Source organism: Halictus rubicundus, chromosome 4, assembly GCF_050948215.1.
Source record: "Halictus rubicundus isolate RS-2024b chromosome 4, iyHalRubi1_principal, whole genome shotgun sequence".
Lineage (NCBI taxonomy): Eukaryota > Metazoa > Arthropoda > Insecta > Hymenoptera > Halictidae > Halictus > Halictus rubicundus.
This window is the reverse complement of record NC_135152.1, coordinates 19111765-19136010: the sequence shown is the minus strand read 5'-3', so window position 1 is coordinate 19136010 and position 24246 is coordinate 19111765. Positions and strand designations below refer to the sequence as shown.

The following is a 24246-nucleotide window of genomic DNA, read 5'->3' as shown; positions in this document are numbered from 1 at the left end:
AAATCGATAAAAATAGTCCCATTTACATAGTGTTTGGACTTATTTTAATCGGAAGAATCTTGAATGTCCATTGGTATTACAATTATAAAGATAAGACAACAATTACTGAAAATAAAATTTTCCAGTCACCGCATTGCTGGAGTCAATTTTCTTTATTAAGCATTTCCACAATGAAATGTGAATATAACTCGTATTTTTATAATCTTTTGTAATGATTGGCACCCAAAAAGACAAAAAAAAATGTATTTAATTAAGCATAGTAAGCAAAGACATACTTGAGTGGTACCAGCGTCGACTACGCATAGCGACAGCCCTGGCGAGTCGCGAAAAGGCTGCAATGGCCGTCTGGCGCGAACGCGTCGCGCACACGCTGTCAATTAACATTTTCTGATCCTTCTCGTACATTAAGGGAACCAAATACTTTTCGTGAATGGTTTCTTTACCAGAAATGTCTGTAGAATGCATTCCTGTATAGTAAATTCCTGCTAGATAAAGGATTTTTCACATAAATACAAAAATAGAGCGTACAAAGTACCCGCGTCGGCACATTTTCAAACTTTAACAACCATTTACAACTATTAGGAAGTCCATAAAAATATAATTGACTACATGAATATGTAGAGGAGAGTCCCCTCTATCTCTTGACTCAAATTTGAACTTCCTCGCGTATTTAGTTTTTGCGTAACACGTCGTTTCGTATCAAAATCGGGCATTTTTACAAAAACCAAAATTTTTCGAAAACGTTGCGTGATGGAGCAATTCTACTTTCAGATTCGGTTTTAGGATGACAAAGTGTATAAGAATCACCCAACAGGTATTGCAAAATTGGAAAAAAGTTTAATTTTGTTGGACAGTGTTATCTGTCTCGATGATAGTGACATTCGACGCCGCGATAACAGATTTCGCGTTGCAGGACATCGTTGAAACGGCTTTCAACCCCGGCAACGGCTCGGGAGAAAGCTTGTCTGTCCACTAGACTGTCCAGCCAGAAAGATTTAAATTTCCCCCGCTCCCCCCGTCCAGTTTTCCAGCAGAAATTCCATTTCTCTCGATTCTATCGGCGCCAATAAAAGGATAACCGTTCCAGCAATGACAATGAACACATCCAGAACTCGACCGTCTTGATCTCTCGCGTGTATCCCCGAGACAGGTGAAAGGAACACGCTCGACGAAAATTACTCTCGAGATAACGATACTATCTGCCGCTGCCATGAATTATGAGCGCGGCGCACACCGTGTTCGGTATTTATCGAAGTACCGTTTGACAACGTGAAAATTACTAGTTATCGCGCGAGCCGTCGATCCCGCGGAGAACCGCTTGTCGATTTTACGCTATCGGGAATCTTGTACGAATAATATCGACACACGGGGATAAGAGGCCCGCTGGAGAACCACAGAGATAATCGATCGGAACACGCGCCGCCTGTCGCTAATGCGCTAGATCTTCAACGATATTCGGATTCCGGAGGAAATTCCTGTTACGTGTTGGATTCGAGGCACAATGCCGTGTCCGAGGAACGCCGAGAACGCAACGTCAAAGGACGTCTCTTGTAACGCTAAACCTACAGAGAAACCTACTTACGACAATGACGAGATTGAATTTATTTGGATTTTCTGCGGTTCGTGTTATAATACATGCTGTACTACATTGTGGATAGGTATTTAATCGTTTCCCACGAAAGCGTCTTTATAATTTCAGTAATTGTAAAATACAAAATCTGGGACCGGCCATTTTGACCGGCGATGGTAGGTTTGTCACCCGGGACTTCTTCTTTAGTAATCATTGAAATTGAAAACGTGTTCTCAATTTTTGTATCAACTCATAAAATTTGTACGAGATCTAAATAAATACATAATCTTGATATTATTGTAAAGCAATATACATCAGCTGCATTTAGAACTCGGTTGATCCTGTGTTGATAATATATTTATTGTAGACAATAAATTTTCAAAGAGTCAGTGGAATTGACAAAGAATTAATAAAAAATTTCACAAGTTTTGTGACACAGCTTCTCTTATTTTAGAATTTTCTCAATTTTCCACGTTCACAAGACTTTTCTAATAAGGTCAATGATTACAATGGGTTTACCCTTAACACAAAAAGTGCAGAATATTCCAAAGTGAAACGTGCCGGTCGCAGAGAAAAAAATTGAATTTATCCTTCACTTTATTTTGCATAAATTAATTAAATGCACTAATGAATTCATGGCTCTCCGAAGTAATCAAGTCAGAATTGCAACTTCGTTTTAAATTCAAATAAATCAGCGGTTGCGGTTCGGCTTCGTGACTGTCAACCTTCAACATGCAGAGAACATCATTTCTGGAAAGTGATGGCAAACACGAATATATTTCAGCAGTTGTAAATAAACAAAAGAAAAAACCACTGAATTAATTCGTACACCAAACACGTTACAAAATAACACAGAACCTTTTTCAAAAGAGTAAAAAATTGAATTCAATTTTAACGCTGCAATAAACAGAGTTATCTGTTCCTCAGAAGAAGATATCCAATTATACTTTAACACTAGGTTTACGGAGCACTAAAAATCACTGTTTTACATTACTTTGTAAAAATAATATGAATGTACCTATCAAAATTTCTCGCCATTTTTTAAATATTATATACCCGAAGAAATCAATTTGTTAAATAATTCCTCGTGGTTGCATCTTTACAGTCTGAATATTCGTAAATTCAAAATATTAGAATCCGTCGTTTCGACGGGTCCCGTAAATCTCGGGGTAAGTATCTTCTTTTAACACTAGGTTTCCGGGACCCGTCAAAATGACGGGTTCTAATATTCTTAATTAACAATTATTGAGATCGTGAAGATCCATCTACGTGGGATTACTCAACAAACTTATTTCCTTAGGTATATATTATTTAAAAACTGCCTGAAAACTTGGATAGACGCATTCTTCTTATGTTTATAAAGTAATGTAAAATACTCGCTTTTAATGCCCCGTAAACCTAGCGTTAAACCACAAAGTAGAATTACTCCTTCAAGGACGACGCCTGTCCCAGCTCTGTTGAACATTTCGAAAACTGATTGCACAAACTCAGATTATTAGAAGCATTTGCCCTGTTCACTTTCCAGAACTCGAAGACAGCCGCGCAACAACAAATTACGATCGGGGGGCCCGTTCGTTAACGAAACGTACAAATAAAACTGTAGAAACATTTTAATTGCGTTTATCGGTTGATTTATTCGTTTAAATTGATAAGCGATTGAAGCAAAAGTCGTCCGCCGATGATTACGATTAAGCCGAGTATAGGTAACCTCCGGTGTCCGGCGTTCTCGCAGCGTTTGAAGCTTGTGTAGGCCGCAGAGGCGGCAACAAGAGCAAAAGCCGAGCGAAAAAGGAGAGGGAACTCGCGTCGATGGGACTGCGTCCTTTGATTTACGCGCGCGACCAGCACGAAGCCAGGATGCACGCACCGCGTGCTCCTGCGTTCTCTCTCGAGTTTCTCAAGATCGCCGCCCGAGAGCCCGAGAGCCCGGGAACGGGAGCGTATATAACAGCGATTTGTCATCGTACCGAGATTTCACGATTTAAGGACCCACCAATTGACCCCATGCGTTCTCGCGCAGACCGGAGATTTAGAGTCGCATGCACCGACATTAAGTGGTCCCCGCGTGAAGCGTTCGGAATACTGATCGCGGCCACTATGCTGCGTCCTGCCACGTAGACCGTCGTACCGGCCCACGACGATTCCTAATTAACCGTCCCCGTTGCACCTTTCGCACGGCTACGACTGTCCCCCGCCTAGGCGCTTAGGCACACGGCCCACCCGTGACACTCGAGAGATACGCGACCGGCCTCGTTAAAAGTCCCCCTTGAAAAACGTTTACGCGTAGTTCTTTCATTTTGTCGCCGTGACTCGACTGCCGGAACTTTATGCGCCTGCGGTAGCCATAAACGATGATGCACCGGCGATCCGACTGGCCGAAAGAGAATTTTCAAAAATTTCACGCGAGCCAACAAATTTTTGTTACCCCTAGGCGGTTAAACACGTGGAGAACAATGACTTGATATTTTTTTTTTTTTTTCAATTATTCACGCACTCGTCGAATGTTACGCTATTCCTGAAATTTGAAGAAATATTGAGGCACGCGCTTAGAATTGTCTTGTGTTCTCAAGAAATCGCGAATATTTAATCATTTATTTAGAAACGACGAATATATAAATAATGTATGAATAATGTTTTTTCTAAACGGTGAATATATGAATCAGAATTTTGTTATGCTTTAGGGTGAGTCCCGACATTCTATCAAGCGTTATCACCAGATTGCGAAATTATTACTAGACTGTATGCAAAATAAGAAATGTTTACATTGCAAGTCACAGGAGACGAATGAAAGAAAAATGTTTCTTCTTTTAATCATCTTGTCAAACCGAAACTAATACACCGGTGTTCCCAAATCTTCGTGGCCACCATTTCTATCATCGTTATTTTATCGTTGTTATATTAGACACAGTAAAATACACTGCAAATACTCCTGTGCGACGAAATAAAACGTCAATAAAAAGATTGACACGCTGTCTGTTATGTGTGTTTTCGGGAATACCTTGCTTCAGATATAACGATTCAAACAACGAAAAGCACGAAAATATAGCGGCGCGTTCTAATTAATGGCCTAACGTGCCCGGTCACGTATTTCTCTTTTTCACCAATTTGAAGCTCCTTTCAAGAACGGACCGCGAGGTTGATTCACCTAATTATCGAAGCACTCTATTTAAGTGAACAAAGGAGCATCGAGCAGTAAAGGAACGATTCTCTTTCGTATTCATATGATTTTATTATCCTTGAACCGGGTAAAACACTCGTTAAATTTAAGGTTAGGTTAAAAACGACCCATAGCCGTTATATCTTTTCTTTTTCATCAGCAATGTAATTTCCCTTCATTTTTTTAGTGGGAATTTATTAAGAGGAGTTGTACAGTAATTATTATTATTAGCAATTATTAATACAAGACTAGAACTGTTTGCGATATAACGATAAAGTCATAAAATATAAAAGTAAATTTATTTTAACTGTTTAGGTCTTGTAATCCTTTTCGACAATTATTTACGTGCAGTGTAGCATCTGTAACAATTATCTCAGAATCCAAAGTTAAGATATTTTCTTAAAGTTAGCTTATTCTGGAACTATTACTGAAAGAAAAACAGACAACATTTTAGAAAATATTATAAAGTAAAATCCAAATTTGAGGTATAATCATCGAAGGAATTTGTGACCAAATTGACAAATTTTATTTATCAGTTTATTTATTTACCAGTCAAAATGACTGATTCCTAATTTCTTCTTTCACAATTACTGAGATTATAAAAATATTTTCATCAGAAATGTTTGAATGAACTTCTTCGTCGAAGCACATGTTAGAATAAAAATGGGGTGAGGTTCGAATAGATGTAGTCTTGTAATTATTATAAAACAATATACATCAGTCTCGGTAGTTTTAGTGTTAAATGAAAGAGAACGTTTAGTACTCGCAGTTTCCGAACAAGCGCAGTACGATAAAAAATTTCGACCACCTGTCTCATGCTCTCGTTGCATAAATTACAATCCCTAGGCTGCAGAATGTAATTCGAACAAGATAAAATCGGAGCAAAACGCATGGAAAACCGAAGCAGCTGGGATTTAATAAATGGTCGTAGGGCTATATTAAATATGAATTACGACACGCTGGAACGTGTGATATATTGAGACATTATTCGCGCGACTTAGAAATGATAATTGATGGCGCCCCATGCGAAACGGGTCGGCAGTTTAACTCGGTTAGTCGAGCAGTACCCGGCGACCCGACGGTGACGCTGAAATAGGAAAAAACGGGGTGCGTCTAATCCCGCGGAATACTGAATTATGGGCGGCATAGCGTACGAGAAGAGGTCTCGATGATAAGTGGCCGGAGGTGTGTATGTACAGTGTAACGCGTTCCCGCGAAGCTATTTAATTCGTTGAGACGCGCTTTTATTTCCCTCCCTAGATCACAGCGGATTCCTACCAGTGCCGGAGGTTGAAATGACCCTTGGAATTAAGTTAGTGTCCGGCTAGCATAACAGGGTTAAACGATATGGGACTACCTTCTACCATCTGGCGGATCTATTCTTAAAAAGTGAACGCACGTTTCAACGTCCGATTCAGAGTTCTGCGGATTGTATTTAATACCTGACCTCGTCCAGGTCATCGCAACGTCTGCTACTTCCGCTTGAAGGATTTACGAAACGCGAAACCATGAATGGACGCTGATAACAATTCTACACCAGGCTTCCGTGTCACAGAACTTTTCACCGATAAGAGACGCTCGATTAATCCATTTTGTTTCGTGTCTCGAGATCGACATTAGCAGAGGATCTACGGAGCATTAAAAGTCTCTTACGTTGCTTCACAAAAATAACGAGAATATGTTTATTCGGATTTTTCAATATTGAATAAATTCCCCATGAACACCGGTGACGTGGTTCCATTAGGTTGTCGCATATGGAATGTCCGATTTTTAACATAACCTTTTTCTGAATAGAAAGACGTACAATATTACATAAACGTACAATAGTATAAAAATTATATGTCACGAGCACAATTGTATGTCACGATCAAATTCACCTTGACCTTGAAAGTCAAGGTCAAAGTCTGCACACATTTTTTTTTATTGCACCGTATAGTAATCAAATTTGTCTAAAACTTTGACCTCGACTTTTTTTTCAAGGTCAAGGTGAAGGTTGCGGTGCATTTTTCCCCCAGATCTCCACCGATCCGGAGGTGTAAAATCACGCTATGGTCGTGACATATAATTTTTATGGAGTCTGTACATATTTGTCACTGCTCGGAGAACATCTGCAATTACAGTTCCACAAACAATGCCGCAGAGATGCAAACTTTCCAGCGCGAGTTGCCGATGTTTACGCAGTTGTCGCGCGCAACGACCGTAGATGGTAAATAAATAAAACGAGAAGTTCCACGTTCAAAAATTGCTCCGCGAGGGGAGAACACGTCGCGCTCGGCGAAACGACGTGGTTGTAAAAGAGTTGTGCGATTACGGCGAGCGGTATCAGCGAAGATGGTAAATTAGTATAATACCGTCAACCCGTTACTGTACCCGAGACTGAGCAAATCTGTGGAAGAATACTTTGCTCTAATTTGTAACGACGTTGCCGATTCGCAATCTTGTGGAAACATCGATACAATGACTCGGTTTAATTAGGGATAGATAAGATTTCAGAAAATCACGTGTCAATTAGTTATCGAGGCTACCACCGGTTCGAAGATTACCACTAAGTCGCGAACGTTCCGCGGATAATCAGTGTTATGTCGTTCGGTTGGAGGGAGTCGGTTTGTCGAGAGGAGAGGGGAGGGAGGGGAGGGAGGGAGGAAGAAGGGAGGAGGAGCGTTCATCGCGACAGAGACGAGCATTTCCCGCATGCAAATAATTACAGGAGGGTTAGGTATCATTACGCAAGCAACAGAATGCTCGGCACGCCGAGATAGCTGCATTAGGAAGTTCAGAAAAATGCCGGGGATACAACGCCGATAAGATCGGCAGACGCTGCAAAGGTGGAACTACATATTTCGCGGGACAGGAATACTGGAGCGAGAAACCCAGGAATCCAGAAAATTACGTTTCATGGAAAACGCTGACGGTTCTCTGAATTAATTAGTTTTTTGCAATATGTTCTATACGCTCCGGAGCCACAACGTTGCATTACGTATTTCGTTCCAGTGCTGCCCGTCCGTTCGCGAATTCGATTTACAGGCTCGTCGATTCTAGCCGACACGATCGTCGATGCCTGCCTCTTTTCATTTTCAGAGGAATTACACGACGATCGTAATTACATAATTTCCCGACATAGCTTTCATGAATATTATCACCATGATTTACATACAGGGTGAGCCGTAAATCGCGAACAACACGCTGTCCGAAAAATTCACGAAAACTCGAACGGAACTCCGTTATAACCTTCCAACTGGGTGGACCTTTCAATCTTGAACACTTACGAATAGACAACGTGTTTTATGCATTTGTGACAAAATTGAGCGGGTGTGATTTCAAACATTAGAAGAATTTTAAAATACCGTTAAATTATTGTCAACCTATCAAACATACAGAGAATTCTCTATACATGTCGCCGAGGCGTGGCCGATAATTGTCGCGGAATTATCCCCACTACCTCGGTAGCCAAGGAGTGTAAGGTCGCGTGGATCAAAGAATGGTATCTCCTGCTCGATATATGTCCGTGGCTAGACCCGTGTTTTGGTCATATATCAAGTAAACACTAAATTAAGATAGAAAATAAATTTCTACTTCACTCCAGTTTACTGCAACTCGGGTAGAACATTTTTATTTTGCATAAAGATCCGCGAAAACAGCGTCCATCCTTCTTTCAGTGGTATAGGACAATAGCCACACGGACCTGTGACATTTCTACCTCTTGCCGGGTAAACGGACAGACGGTGCTTTAGCACAGTTACCCGTCGACTCACGGGGTATACCCCCTTGGCGACATATACAGAGAAATCACTGTATTCAGTTCGACCCAAAACTAAATCTTTCGTCCTCATCGTACTTTTTGTTACAGTACTGCGTGTACAAATTAACTCGCTACGAACAGTTTACACATGTCCGAACCGAGATGCAGATAAGCCCTTAATTGGATGTCGATTTCAATCTGCTTCCACGAAAATATTAATGTGACAATTTTCTGGGTCCCCAAAAAGGGTTCGAATTCTGAAGAAAAGAAAAAAAAAACAAAAAACTACGAGAAGAATTCCACAGCGTAGGAAGAAAAATAAGATATAGCCCGTACCTCACAATTTTACGTGAACAATGTCATCGGGGAGAACACCGAAGACTGTACGTACACGAATTCGTGAGCATCCCTGGGGCAATAGGGGTCACGTGACCTCGCGATCCCTCCGCATAGTGTCGGCTTTGCCTAATCACTGCGTTCTCTGCCGGCTGATAGCGGACGTATTGGGGCCATTCAATCTCTACGAAATTTTCGTTATCACCGGCCCACGCCGACAGATTTATTGCCCGGCCGCTGGTTTCCCGCTTTTTCAATGATATTCGACGACCTCGTCCGTTGTCGCGCTAACAGAAAAATCGAATCGAATCGAATCGAACCGGCCCGGCACGGCGACGTGGCTCCTTCCGGGCTGACCGGAAAATAATATATGCCGTGTCTCAATGTGCGCGCAGGTTGATCGTGATTTATGTTTACGAAAGTAATGCAGGGACCGGATTTACGTGGTTGCGCGCCCGAAGAACGGGTTGTCGCTTTCGATCGCTGTTGAGATTTTCATTGGTGGACCACCGTTCAACGTTTCACTGCTCCAGGCACAGATTATATGGGCCTCTCGTAACGTCTTAGTTCCACGATTTGATCAATCCTCATGTCAACGGCCAATATTTCTTCACGATGTTCAGTTTGTGCGACGACTTTATACGAAGAATTTTTTATTCGAACCGCTATGTTTCTTAAGTTCTTGAAATCTTTCCACTGTTTTAAATTGCACCAGCTCGTTGTTCTCGTAAGCGCGTAACATCCGCGGTCTACTCTTCACACAAAAATGTCTTCGAGAAACGTTCTACCATTTATGCTTAAATAATTTTCTCGAACCATTTATTACATACTTGAAACTTTTTCGTCTTTTTTTCCAACATAAACCAACAAAGAAAGTGGTTACCGAGGGGAACAATTTGTTGGCATAGAAAGTTACTTTATATTGTATTAAATTATAAATACACGTGTCAAAAAATTGTCACCTCTTTTTAAGATTGAATAATAAATGAATTGTGAGTCATTCCACGTCAAGTGATCATACATTTCGAACGATTTGTAACTTTTCGATATTTTCAGTTACAAAGACCAAAAATGTGGAGCCAACTTTTTGTTCGAATTGTAACTCGAACGATATTGTAGATATCAACACGGGGCCAACGCCATTTTATACACGAAACTTGAAAATTGAATTTAACAAATAAGAAAATTGAATTAACAAAAAAGTTGTCGCTAAACTTACGACTCTAATAATTTGAAATATTTTAAACAATATGGGAGCCTGAGCAATTTCATCAAAATCAATAATCACGTATATAGAAAGTATGATCAGTCGAGTGTAATTATACATGAATACAATTAGTCCCAATTGAAAGTAATCGCCCGCAAGACTGTAATTACAATATATTTGCATGGCAAGAAAAATTACCAGCACAGTGGGAGAGTTTTCATACACGCGTAAACAGATAGTACGCACGCCCGCATACTCACGCACACACGCGTCTGTGATGTCGGGTTGAACGAGTGATGGTTAACAATTTTCAAACTAATTAGTATCATATTGAACCCTAATCTATAACCATGTCATGTTAAATGATTTCATTTTTTCAGATGTTACACTCTGTTCTCGCATTATTTAAAGTCTGTGCGTCACATGGCATCTATTTGTAAATTAAATACATACTGTATAAATATGAAAATTATATAAATATATAATTATATGTAAAAAAGAATGAAGAAAACAGTTACACAGAGAGAGAGAGAGAAGCACAAATACGGAAGACGCGCAAGGTACTCGTTTCTAATTACGATAAAATGTAATGAAGATCCTCTCGTAAGACTCGATAACACTTCTTTCAATGCGTGTATAAATGTCGTATTTAGATAACCGATCAGTATACAACAATTTGCACAGCTCGGAAACAAGATTAAATGTCAGTATAAACGAAACTAAAGATATGCATATAAAGATGTGGAACCAAGTAAATCAAGATGAACATGAAACGAATACGATGAAATATCTGAAATTAATTAGAATTAATTAAACCGAGAATACTGTGGATGAAAGTATCGCTTTATCTTCGCCACTGCACGCTTCGATATAAAAGAAAAAAAAACAAGAGAATCAATTACACTAAGACGACGTTGAACTTCGCTGAAGTTTATTATACGCCGCACTTCAGATCACGGGATAATTACAGAAAAATCTACAGCGTAGTTATGAGTATCTCGAGCCAGCTACTCGCATGGCTTATGGTCTGGCCAGATAAGCGGGGAAAAATCAGGGATAACCTGGATCGGTAGGCGCATCGAATCAATTAACAAGTAGGCTGAATCGGGTGCATACGGAGTCGAGTCATCACGGTTGGCATTTCCGTCGACGTACGTTTGATCGCGATACCATTAAACTCATTTACATAAGATCATCCCGCGGCATTCGAAACAACAAATCGCCGCACGAGATTCCGCCAAATGGATTCCCCGATAATTAATCTTCTGGGATCTGTTCTCCTCGTGACTGTACACGAACGCCAAGTGATCTGCGGGCATTTCTTTTTCTCGGAAAGCGGCATCTGAATTAAACCGCACGGTCACATTCGAAGAACGATGGATTCTCGCATCGGCGCGGCGATACGTTTCCCGGCAGCAGCAGAACGATTAAATTGATAGAAGAAACGCGGAAAGAAACATGTTCGATGATAAAATCGAATTCAAATGACTTGGAAAGATTTTTCTAGCCGCGATAAATAACGGTTTCTTTCCACCGAGAAGAACTTGAACTATTTCAATTATTCCATTGTTTTTTGCAAGATTGTCGGCACAGGAAGACGCGAACAAAAAGTGGTCGGGGTCAAAGCAATCCTTTCGGAGAAGTAATGACTAGCTGGAAATTAATACCACGTAGTCATGCTACATTGCACATGCGTTCGATCACATTTCACCGTAGACGCATTCTTTCCCTCTATTTCATCCCTTACAAGAAATTCCGAAACCATCCTACGAAAACTTGCTGCTTTTTGTCCCGTTGTAAAATAGACTGCGGATGTTTATGTAACATAAAAAATTTTTCAAAAGTCGACAATAATATCATAACATCCATAAATTCTTCTATTGTCTTCTCTATTTTATATTTGACCTGCTGACTTTTGTTAAAAATACGATACAACATTGTTCACGAAACTGTTGTATGTGGCAAATAAAAGAAAGTATGTGTTTTTTTAGAAAGATAAGCGGTAAAATATAAATAACAGATATACTGTTTGTAGTTTTCAGTTTTTGAAGTAGTCAATAATGACGTCTAGATAGAATGAGAAGAAATGAATTGGTCCAGATTCGAGATGATCTGGAGGAAGACTTGGAATTTTTGTGAATTAGTCGTGCACTGTTTGTAGTTTTCAGTTTTTGAAGTAGTCTTGAGTAGCAGTTTTGAAGTAGTAGAACTGCGAACCGAAATTCACCGTCGAATGTTTCAAATAATTTGGCAAATGAAAATCTCTAGCAACGAGTGTAAAACTAATTCGAGTGTGTTAATCAGAAATTTAAGCAAAATTTAAGTGTCAAATCTGTGACGGTGGCGGCGGTAACGCGTTAAACGAACGCTCCGATGCAAATTCAACCCGCAAATATAACATTATGTTTTTTTAACTGGAAGATATGTTGCTCGAGTCGCCGTTAAACCTGGCAAAAACGGTCGCGTGGAGTCGATCGTTGAAGATAGATCGAGGAACGGAACCCTCGCCTACCGACGAACGTAATGAACGGTGTTCGGCAGCCAGGCGAGGCGTTTGTTCTTCTTCGTCGAGGTGACATAATGCCACACCGATACCCGTGGCGACGTAACGTTGTAACGCTCGAGTTTTTCCATTAACGTTCGAATCGCTCAATCGTCGCCAGAATGGACTATCGGCCGACTAGTTTCGCCGGACAGTTTTCCCTCGCAATTAAATCGACTCGAAACTCGAGGAACTTTCCGGGGAACATCATAATCACCGTGCGCCCATGAATATTTATGAGGAGCACGCTCGTCTCTTGTAACGACTTATTTTTCACCAGCAAATATTTATTAACGGGATACGCTCGATAAAGTTTTCTCCCAAAGGAAAAAGGAAACGGCCGGTTTAATTGGTTACTACCGATACTGCGTGCTCGTAATGCCACTGACGTTGATGCAGCATTGCCCTACGCCTGATGGATCTGGCTGTCAAGGTGAAGGAATTCAACCATTTAATAACAAACGGGATTAATCACCCCCCCCCCCTCTTTCCTTTGGGTTTTTAACCGATCTTCTAGATCTTATAATATTTTTTATTCAATTTGAATTTAGGGGAATTTTCAAGTTCAATTTAAATTTTAGAAGAATTGTTATGGAGAAAACTAATTTAGGGAAATTTTAGTAATATTTTTAATTTAACTTGAATTTAGGAGGATTTTCAAGTTCAATTTAAATTTTAGAAGAATTATTACGGAGAAAATTAATTTTGGGGAAATTTTAGTAATATTTTAAATTTAACTTGAATTTAGGAGGATTTTCAAGTTCAATTTCAATTTTAGAAGAATTATTACGGAGAAAATTAATTCAGAGAAATTCTAATAGTATTTAAGGGTTAACGCAAATTAAATCTCGGCAATTGTAAATTAAAAATATTAGAATCCGTCATTTTTGACGGGTCCCGTAAACCTAGTGTTAATACGGGTATTCATGCATTTGTTAATGTAAATTAGTTCTTGTGTGTTTCATCTAGCAGAACGTATAGATGACTTTTTTTAATGAAAAAGTATAATCGGAAACTGAACCAGAGTTGTCCCATTAGTATAAAAAAAAGTGAAGGGTAGCAGAGAACAGGTTGCTATAACCTAACCTCCATCCATCTTGTATCAAGAATTTTTCCATCATCCATTACTTATTAAGCAACATTGAAATGCGTATATTTTATAGTCAATTATCGCGAATTCCAGAAATCCAGAACAACACAAAAACATTTTTGAATTTTGATAAGCCATACAGCATAAAGATCTGTAGTTGAACAATTGCAATTTATTAAATATTTCAGCTATCTTCTTAACGCGACATCATTGCACGGAAATTTATAGGACATTTGTTCAAAATGATCCTTCGAACGTATCATTCCAAAAAAACGGAATAATTTGTGCAGGAGTAATAACTGCATATAAGGTTTTCAAATAAATTATTCTCGGATACTTCTTAAAGGCCGAAATTAAATTAACCGCATTATAAAAGATTTTATGTGGTCGAAATAAATCGAAAGGTTGATTAAACGTTTTCCTCCTGCCTGTGATTTATGTGCTCAGGTATACCACAAATCAGCAGTCTTGTAGTCACTGAACGATCAGCAACAATTATAATGCATTGCCTGGTTGCAGCTTTTAGTATGACTTCATTTATGAATTTCTTTTTTATCTTCCGTGGAACGAGCACGCCGCTTTAATATCGAATAATTCTGCGAAAACCAGAGTAATCGAATATTAATTTTATTAGCTTGACAATAAAGTATAATTATAATTAGCGTTCGTAAAGATGTCATTGCTTTGTACAAACTTGCAAACGCCATAAATACACGAGATCCGTAATTCATCGGCCATTAACAATACCCCGTAAAAGCTTGTGCTCAATTTGTCGATAAATTTGTTGAACTGCAGACGCGGCTCGTAAATTCGAAATCTCGGCGTTGAGAATTTTCAGCGATCGCCGAGTTTCGAGCATCCGCGACGGGCGGAATTAAAATGGCGCTCGAAGGATCATTTTATTTTCACCGAGAAAAAGAACAGATACGCGGCGCGGGCAAATCAAAATATAAGATGTTAAAAACAACACCGGAAGAGAGTCGTAAATAGACTAGTTAGTCACTGAGTCAGGCAGCGTGCGATCTCTATTGCCAAGAGAGAAGTATTTTGGCAAGATATATACAAATCGCAATTAAGTCGTTCGAAGAGACACGGTTGCATTATCGAACCGACGCGTCGTTGAAAAAGTCAAATTGTTCATCAGAAAAAAGTGAAACTTCGAACTTCATCGAAAAATAAAAAATGCCGTGCATAATATAATTTCTTCGACGGAAGTAATCGATCGTGACTTCGATTACATAACGCCGGCATTTATCATGGTTAAATGTCCGAACCATAAAATGATTCTTGTCCGTGTAAATTTATGACGCTGCGTTGTATCAATATGGGTAAAAGATCCACGCGACCGTCGCACGAATTGTGTTTCCCTTCGTGTTCCTCTTCGTGCTCTTACGTAAACCCCCGACAAGAAATTGAAGTACAACACTTTCTTCCCGCTCGTCGTCGTTAGGAAATTTATACGAGTGTTTCGTGAAAGGGTACCGCCACTATTATCGGAAACAAGGCCAAGAATTATGTTGGATCCATGGGATCGCCGCTTGAATGTATTAAGGTTATTATTATCTGTTAATAACCTTAACATTCCACAATTACGAAATGGTAAGATGGTATTTTCCGTTACTTTCGTAACACGATAAACAATATATTTATTAAACATACTCCTGGTGCGAACAGCAATCAATTTATTTTTAAAGCAGAGCGAAAAGAAATAATTTTCGATTGAAAGATCTTTCGATCAAAAGCCATCAATGTTTCACAATTTCTCTTTTCTTTCTAGTTATTCTTTTATTTTGTGCGCTAATTGCGATTACAAACACAGAATTTACGGAAAGTCTTTATATAAAACAAGTATAATAAAAAGAATACATTTTTTTTATTTTATATACAATTATCATGAAAATATATATTCATATCTGCACGCATAAAATAAATATAACACATCAAGTTATAGCTTCAAATTAGTATAGAATCCAATTAAAATTTGATTTTCTTCAGTAATAGTTTTCGTGGATAAACAATGTCCAAAACCGATATCATATGAAAAGTTCTACACTAATGTATTTAAAAAATTGTTACAAGTGAATGAATAACATTATGCCACGCAGCAGAGAGGAAGATACAGTGATTTCTCTATATATGTCGCCAAAGCCTGGATGATAAAAGTCGCGGAATCATCCCCACTATCTGGTATACCCCGAAGCTCGAGAGGCCTCGGACGCCGAGGAGTGTAAAAATAACAAATAAATGTGAGCCCGTGTCTCGATCACACCACATTATCAAAGTCAAGCATAATAGTCCTACGATAAAATTCCATATAGACAATTTCTGTACTCTTCAATTCCCCCCCCCCCCCCCCACACGCAACGACAAGCAGTTTAATTCCTCACACAGCACGTTCAATTAATTGAAATACCACGATTCTTCTGGAGAAAACGATTTTCCAATTTTTCACTGTCCGGGCACGGAATGAATAATTTTTCAACAGCTCGTGAAATTATTCACGGTCAGAGGATTATGTCCGCTCGAGCGGGACGCGTTAGGCAAAGCGAATATCTCGGTGATTGTGACACGGCGCGTTCGCATAAGCGAGAGACAGTGACACGATGGTTCACTAGTGCCGCTCAGGTATTTCACCCTGGTTTCAAAAAAGAGACTTTGATCGGCTGACGTGAATTTAGAACCACTACCGACAGAGACCATCGATGCTTCAAATGTTAGCGTGGACTAGTTAAGAAAAGAGGTACATGTACTAGGCAGCGCATATTCTTGGATCAGCTCTCTCGGCCCAGTCACAGTCTCTTGATCGCATTCTCCTGTTAATTCCGCCGATTCGATTAAGACCGCGCAACAAACATGACGTTTTCCATCGAGTCGTCCAACCAATATACTATTCGATGGTTTATTTTTCAATCGTGGTGCACAGAAATAACTACTTTGCTTTAACGCTTTGACTGGCAAACACGACTGCTTTGACTGCGAGTCTTTATGCAAAATGTGCTGTTTGAACTGCAACGAACAGGAGCCACGCGGGAGTGTCAATTTAAACTTTTAAACTTTTGTTTTAAACTTTCTCCTCTTTCTTACTACAGCTGACTCGCGTCATAAATGTATAAAAACGCCCTTTAAAATAGTGTAAACTTTTTTAAAATCGGACCGAACGACCCGACTTTTTCTTAGCAATTAGAAGAATTGGTTTTTCAAATATCGTGCAAAGAAGATTTTGGAAAAATTGCAATCGGTAAGAATTACACGAGAAAATAAAAATGTCAAAAATGTAAAATTTAAAATATGCGTTCTGTAGATCTACATTGGTTATACGCATACTAAAAATTTCATCGAAATCGATTGACGCAGACAAAAACGGCACGCATCGAAAGACGTTAGTCGTGAAAAATTACGATTTTCACCACTTTTAACTACACGTAGCTCGTGCGAGTGTTAATCGATTTCGACGAAATTTTCAGCATATGCATAGCCAACCTGGATCTACAAAAGGCATATTTTAAATTTTCATTACGGGCTCACATAAAAATGTTGTAAAAAGTGCCATTTTTATTTTCTCGTGTAATTTTCATCGATTGCAATTTTTTCAAAATCGTTTTTGCACAATTCTTCTAGTGGCTCACGAAAAGTCAGGTCGTTTGATACCATTTAAAAGAAAGTTATACTGTTTTAAGGGGCGTGTACTGCTCGCGATGTCATTGAATAATAAAGCCGAAGCAATAAGTTTACAAGGATGGGGCCGATCTTGAGAGTCAGGCAATAAACTTCAGCGTCCGACAAAGTGTCTCGATTTCGTTTTCGCAAGACCCACGTCAAGCTCGCCGGTTATCAGTGAAAGTCCCAGGCAATTCTTGTCCGATCCCCGTTGCACAGTGTGCGGGCGACCAAATTCCCTAGCGGCGTTATCTCGAGCAGCGACCCAATGACGCACACCGGTTGCATGGAATGGCGGAATTCCACGATTCGGCTCGTCTCGAATATGCAATCGAGATGCTCGAACGTCCGAAGCAGAGACTCGAAATAAGGTCAACGTCATCGGTGGAGTCGACGGGCCGGGACCCGAGTGTACAACGATTCCGTGGCGTTGACGTCGATTGCGAAAGCGTTACCAAATTTCTCGAGCTCGTCACGTGGAAACTAATTCTGTGCTTCGATAGCAAAACGCGGAGAACTTTCGACAAAATCGATAGCACAGTTCCGATTCTCCGGATTTTAATTAATTTGATTAACCGGCACGTGCCTCTACCGATTATCAATCGGCGACAATTCGCTAATCGTATTTAACACTAGGTTTACGGAGCACCGAAACTGACTATTTTGCATTGCTTTGTAAAAATAACGAGAATGTGCCGCCTAAATTTTTAGCCATTTTTTTTTTTAATATGATAATAGAATAATTTCTCATGGATGTATCTTTGGAATCTTAATATTTATAAATTGAAAATATTAGAACCCGTTGTTTTCGACAAGAATGAGAAAAATGTGCTAACCAAATTTTTAACCATCTTTGTAAAATAACATAAGATTTTTTGTAAATACAAGGTTACGGCCCTGATCCAGTAAATTGTAAATAATATTGTGCAAACTTGATGAAATTCGGATTGTATCGCGAAGGATTTCCAAGCTTAGTGTAAAAGGTGGAATTCTTTGTGTTGCTATTTCTTGGGAAGATGTGCGAAGGGTACAATATTGGAAAAAGCCGGGCGAAAATTATGCGAAAACGAGAACGAGCATAATGATCCACTAACCGACTCCTCTGTATTATTGAACACACTATTCAAAGTGATTCCTCCAATTTATTAAATGCATTGCATATATATATATCGCATCATCAATGGCCGTTTTTTAAATGATTCTCTACATTATTATAATTTTATTTGAAGCTTACTATTCTAATAAACGTTTCCGTTGACAAACAGCCTACACTCGATTTTTGAAATCTCAAAATTGTGGAAAGATCCACGGTATAGTGATAACTATTTGAGCGAATCGACGTCGTTTTATCAGCAAGTGGAACGAACGATAGATTGTGTGATGGAATGGAAAAATGTGGTCCGTTCCATTTTCGACGAAATCGAAAATTTGCCTAGACGACGTGAAAAAAGTGTTTATTGTCCATTCTTCTCAATATTTTTATTTTTTAATCGAACTGCCTCTGTCAATCTGACCAAAATTGCGTATTGCCACGTGACAAAAAAATTTTAATTTAAAATCTAAATTTGATCAATGATTAGAAAACCGTACTTTCTTCACCGAAAGTTATTGTGGACAATTAAAAGTTGTATTTTTATGCACAGACACTTTATGCATTATTATTTCGCCACCGGGGAATTTGCGAATATATTTTTTCATGCATAATTCGAATTTACTAACACTCTTCGCCGATACCGGATTAAATTTAAATTCGGTGGCGAATCTGCAAGAACACAGTCGAATTTCTATCGCGAATTTATTCAATGCGTTCAACCGAAATAATTATGTTTATCATGTATATCTATGTCGGTCAACCGAAATAATTATGTTTATCATGTATATCTATTTCGGTCAACAGAAATAATTATGTTTATCATGTATATCTATTTCGGTCAACAGAAATAGTTTATGCTTATTTCCCCCGTTCGTTTAAACCATTGCCGCTCAACACTAAACCTACCACGGTCAAAAAGACCGGTTTTCTATTCGACAATTATTGAAATTGTAAAAACGTTTTCATAGGAAATTACTGAATTGACTTCTTTATTTGAGCACATATTATAATGAAAATCAATATTATAATGAAGTTTAAATAAATTCAACCTTCTCCCTTCTATAAGACGTTTCACTTTTATGTATTTTGTGCTTGGTAAGTTTAACGTTAAAACGAAAGCACAGTAAAACCGGCGATAAAAGTAATACAGGAAACAGCTGATCAGGTGTTGATTCGAGAAACAAATGAGCTTAACACTAAACTTACCAAGTATTAACATTATCCGGTAAATATTGTCTTATAAAATTGGCAACCCTAAATTTATTGAGATGTAATAAATTCTTTTAAATTAATTTTCGGTATAATAAACGGCTTGGACAAGGAAATTTATTCCACTATTTTCCCTAAATGAATTTTTATAATTTCAATAATCGTAGAATATAAAACCGGTCATTTCGACCGTGGTAGGTTTAGTGTGAACTGAACTCCGTGTGCAAGTTCTAGAAATTCGAATTCAAGAACAACACCTCGGGTCTTCACGATCAGCCCTCGATTCACGGCGACGGTCAAAGGAAACATTGAAGCCTCGAAGGAAACAATGTAGCAGCATATTCACGCAACGCATACAGAGCGTTTATGAATTCATAACGACGGAGTTGAATGACAATTGGTCCGGAGGAATCCCTGTTTGTCCTTTGTTCGGATCGCGCGTGCGCAAACAAGCCACAAACACCGAAAATCGTCCGCGACAGAACGAAACATTTCCATTTTTGTTTCACGATCGCCAGCGTGCCTCGAATCGTCGATTACGAAGAAAAACCGAAAAAAGAAAAAAAAAAATAACAAAAAAAAAACAAAAACGAGTAACATCAAGATCTATCTATGGAAAAATGAAGGAAAAACCGTGCAACGTCAATCTTGAGCATTGATCAAACCTGAATCGAGGCATGCGGATGTGCGAGTCCGACAAAACGAAGAGGGTCAATCGTCCCAGTAGCGGTGGCGAGAGTGCGCGCTCGCGCGATCAGGATCGAGAATGAACGAGCGTGCGCGCGCGCGGGGGGAAGCGGCAGGGATCGTTGTATCCCAGTTCCGATTTGCAGCGGCAATTAACAATAAAAATAAACTCTGGTGTACTCACTGTAATCCGAGGTGTGGTCGTTGGATCCGTTGACCGTGCCGTCCGGCAGGACTTGTAGATGCCGATTCTTGATGTACATCTGGATTTTCCTGGAGGCGCCGGTGATATGCGACAAATTGGCCGATCGTTCAGCTCTTACGCCGGAGTCGCCCATTAGATCGACCGGCGCGGCACTCGCTGCACTAATAACCGTGCCGATCGCCAAGACACTCAATCCGGTGCCGCTAGTTTTCGCACTGCCGTTGTACGCACTCGATTTACGGAGCCCGCACTGACCGAACGTGACGAGGAACAGGAGAAAGGCCAACTGAAAGTACGAGGACCGGATGTTCATGCACTCGCGTCTCTTCTTCTTCCTCGTTCTGCCACGGGAACACCTCGCGGGCTCGCCGTCCCGAGAAAACTCGACCTGCTGATCGGCGGCGGTCCGCTCGACCTTGGGGACGCGCGACTCGCGTCTCCAGGAATTCGTTCCGACCGCTTCTTCTTCTTCTTCTTCTTCTTCTTCTTCTTCTTCTTCTTCTTCTTCTTCTTCTTCTTCTTCTTCTTCCTCCCGCGTCTTCTTCTCGTCGGGAGCCAAGGACGGAAGCGTGCCCGTCGAAACGAGCTTTTCATAGGTCCGGTCCGTCCAAGCGCGAGGCTCGTTCGACTGACTAGATTCCCCTATTCGGACGCAATCCGCGGCACGGACCTGCGGCCAATTCTCCGCCGAGAAGTCACGTTTCGTGCGGCAGCCTCGTTCTCCGTGCCGCGAGTCGCCGACATCGTTACCGCCTGTCCTCGACGGCTCCCTTCGACATCTTCGGATGGTCCGTTTGTCCTTTATCGAGGACACGCTTCCGCGTCCCTCGGACTCGTCGACGGCGGTTGTCGTGTCGCGTAGCCGGGACTCCGGCTGTTCCGGGCGGTAGACATTCCGCCGAAGATCTTTCGGATCGCAAGCTTCCGGCACGTCGGTCCCCGCGGGACGGTCGAGCCTGGTGCACGGCTCGTTCTCTCGGGATCCTCTTTTCCCGGGGCGCGCCGCGGACGTACCTCCGATCCGTCGAGGGATCAAGCCGGAGCAACGACGGCAGTTCACGGCTCCATCGTCGGTCGAATTAATCGGCGGTGGTCGGCGCGCGATGGACGTTCGTACGGGTCTATTTTCGTGGCGCGGAGTAGGCTCGGTGGAAGCTAACGTTACGATCGGTATCGGGCAGACGGCACGGTAATCACAGTGCAGCACCCTTGACCCGCCCGTGTCGATCTCAGCGGGCATGACGGTCTCATCCACACTCCTTTCCGAGCCCTCCTTCCTATCTACGCGCCGCTCTCTTCCGCTTGTTATTATCTTAATATCTCGTCCGCTTTCGTCCGTTGTTCCTCTTGCTCGGTGCGCGACCGACTCGTCGTACCGCTTCCTCCTTTTCCTCTTCTTTTTCTTGGTCGTCGTTTTCGTCGTTCGCGCCGATCAATCAAAACCGCGGCACGGGATTCGAGATTGGTCGCGCGGGAAGTCGCTGGTGCGGAGATTACGTTCTACGATGGGGGTCCACCTCCTCATCCTCGGGGCTACTTTCGATAGACAGAAAGACACTCTTGGACGCTTCTCGGCAAGCGCTGAGGATGCAGCAGCTGGTCCGCTGTTACCGTCCGTGTACAGCGTTTTCGGTAGCCTGGCATTATTGCTGACCGTACCGGTTAGCCTCTCCGATCGCGACTAACCCGATCGTCTACGACGACGGCGACGTCGACAGTGCCGATGCTGCCGAGGGAGACGGACTCGCGCAGCGGCGGCCTCTGGTCAACGCGAATTCGATCAGGCCAGTCAGAACGGTTTGTTCGCGAAAATAGGAAACCACGGGATTGGTTTACGAGGTAGCATCGGGACGACGTGCGGATCAATCCTGAATGCAAACGAGCGACCGGATCGTCGTCGACTTCCTGCACCCGACGTCTCGCCGAGGGTACTCGTTACACTGCGAACGATCCTGGGTGAGGATTGGCCGCGAGGACGACGATCGGGCACGACGTCAACGTTGGCTATTCGAAAACCTCGACGTCCGATGGTTATTAGCGACAAAGGAGGCGAGAGAATCGTTGCTCGGTCCCCGTCGTTTAATCGGTTTTGTTCGAGCACGCAGGTTGATGCTACCGATTACCTTCGTCGACCTCGCTCTGCTCCTCTCTCTTAGTCCCTCTATCAATCGCAAGAACTTCTACCGACACGTTACTCGTACCGCCTTAACGGGTTTCGCTCTCTCTTTCTTTTTCCCCTCTCTTCCCAGCATCACCTCCTCCTCCTCCTCCTCCTCTTTCTATACTCCTGTCTTTGTCCGTATCACACTGATCTTCTTTCACTGACCGCCCTCCCCTCCCACCCTTCCAGCCGCGTGCCGTGGGAGCCGTGTATCCTTCCGGAGTCGCGACGGGGTCGCGCGATCACGCGCGCGATGTTCTTTCGCGAAAATATTCGCGGGTATATCACTGCCACCACTTCTCACCACTGCGCGCGTACCACGTACACGACATCCGCGACGAACGCGCGCGATGCGCTGCGCTGGCTTTCCGGCCGCCAGCGCAACACCTCGGAACGTGAGAAACACAAGTGACCTCCAATTTGCTCCCGTGAAACACACGCTCGTCACCGCCGATGGAAAACACCTGGCCGATGATGCCTCCCGTGGTACGATGTTCTCTCTCTCCGTTCGCCGCTATCAACCAACCACCGCGAGAGAAAGAGAATGATAGAGAAACAGAAAGAGAGAGAGAGATAGAGAGAGAGAGAGAAAGAGAGAGAGAGAGAGAGAGAGAGAGAGAGAGCTAAACGAAGAGGGGACGAGAAGACGACGACGAGGACTACGTGTGACTCCGAACAGCTCTCCGTGTGACACTCCGATCGGTTCGAAGCGGTATCGACCGGGTGAACCGGGAGCCCGGTGGATCGTCGTGGATCTTGCACCCTTCCGATGGATCCTCTTGATTTTCCGGATGCCACGCGACCACGAGCGAGATCGGTAACGACGGTTGCTTCTTTTTTACTTTTCGAGTGAAAAAGAGGGAGGAAGAAACTATTGGGGGGCGGGGGGCAACAACAGCGACAACAACAACAACAACAACAGCAGCAGCAGCAGCAGCAACAACAATAATAACAACACTTGCGTACAAAAAAATTTAGCAAAACGATCACCGGTTACGATCTTGATTCGCAACTTGTTTCTAGAGGATTCCTCGAAACGAGCGATCCAGTGTCGTGATCGTGATGTCTGTTGGTGTTATTACGAGGTCGGGGGTAGTCCGGCAACTGGGGTTATCTGGTAGGTCGGATGGTGCCGGTGCGGCGTCCGAGAAACTACTGAACGAGTGCCGCGGTTCTCTTCTCCGGCTCGGTTCGGGCACGCTCTTCGGTTCGCTCTCGTAGAGAGATCGAACAGCAGACCGACACACCAGCACACGGGCCGGCAGCAGCCGAGAGTGAAACCAATACCAGCGCGCGGGGATCGACTCGACTCGCTACTCACACGGGCCCGCAGCATCCATCCCATCCCGCCTCGCAGTTGTAGTAGTAGCCGTCGTCCCGTTTCGTCCCGTTCCGCTTCATACCGTGTCGTCCCGGTTCCGTCCCATCCCAGAGCGACGCAGCACGCGACAGATCTGGATGCTCGCTCGCTCTCGTCCACTACCGCGCCACCACGACCACCACGCGCCTCTTCTTTTCCCTCTCTTCTTTCGCGCTACTCTCCCCACCCTCCTCTCTACCTTCTCTTATCTCTCTTTCTCCTTCCGGCTTCTC

General features: G+C 42.1%; 1 protein-coding gene across 1 annotated transcript in view; it reads right to left on the bottom strand.

Annotated features, from left to right (window-relative positions):
* LOC143353716 (uncharacterized) overlaps window positions 1-22196 on the bottom strand; it is a 224093-nt gene extending 201897 nt beyond the window's left edge. Inside the window, exon 1 of the mRNA XM_076787240.1 lies at window positions 20472-22196. Within this exon, the coding sequence (XP_076643355.1) occupies window positions 20472-21732 (1261 nt within the window). The 5' untranslated portion in view covers window positions 21733-22196. The remainder of the gene's footprint in view (window positions 1-20471) is intronic.
* Between the last annotated feature and the right edge of the window lie 2050 nt (window positions 22197-24246).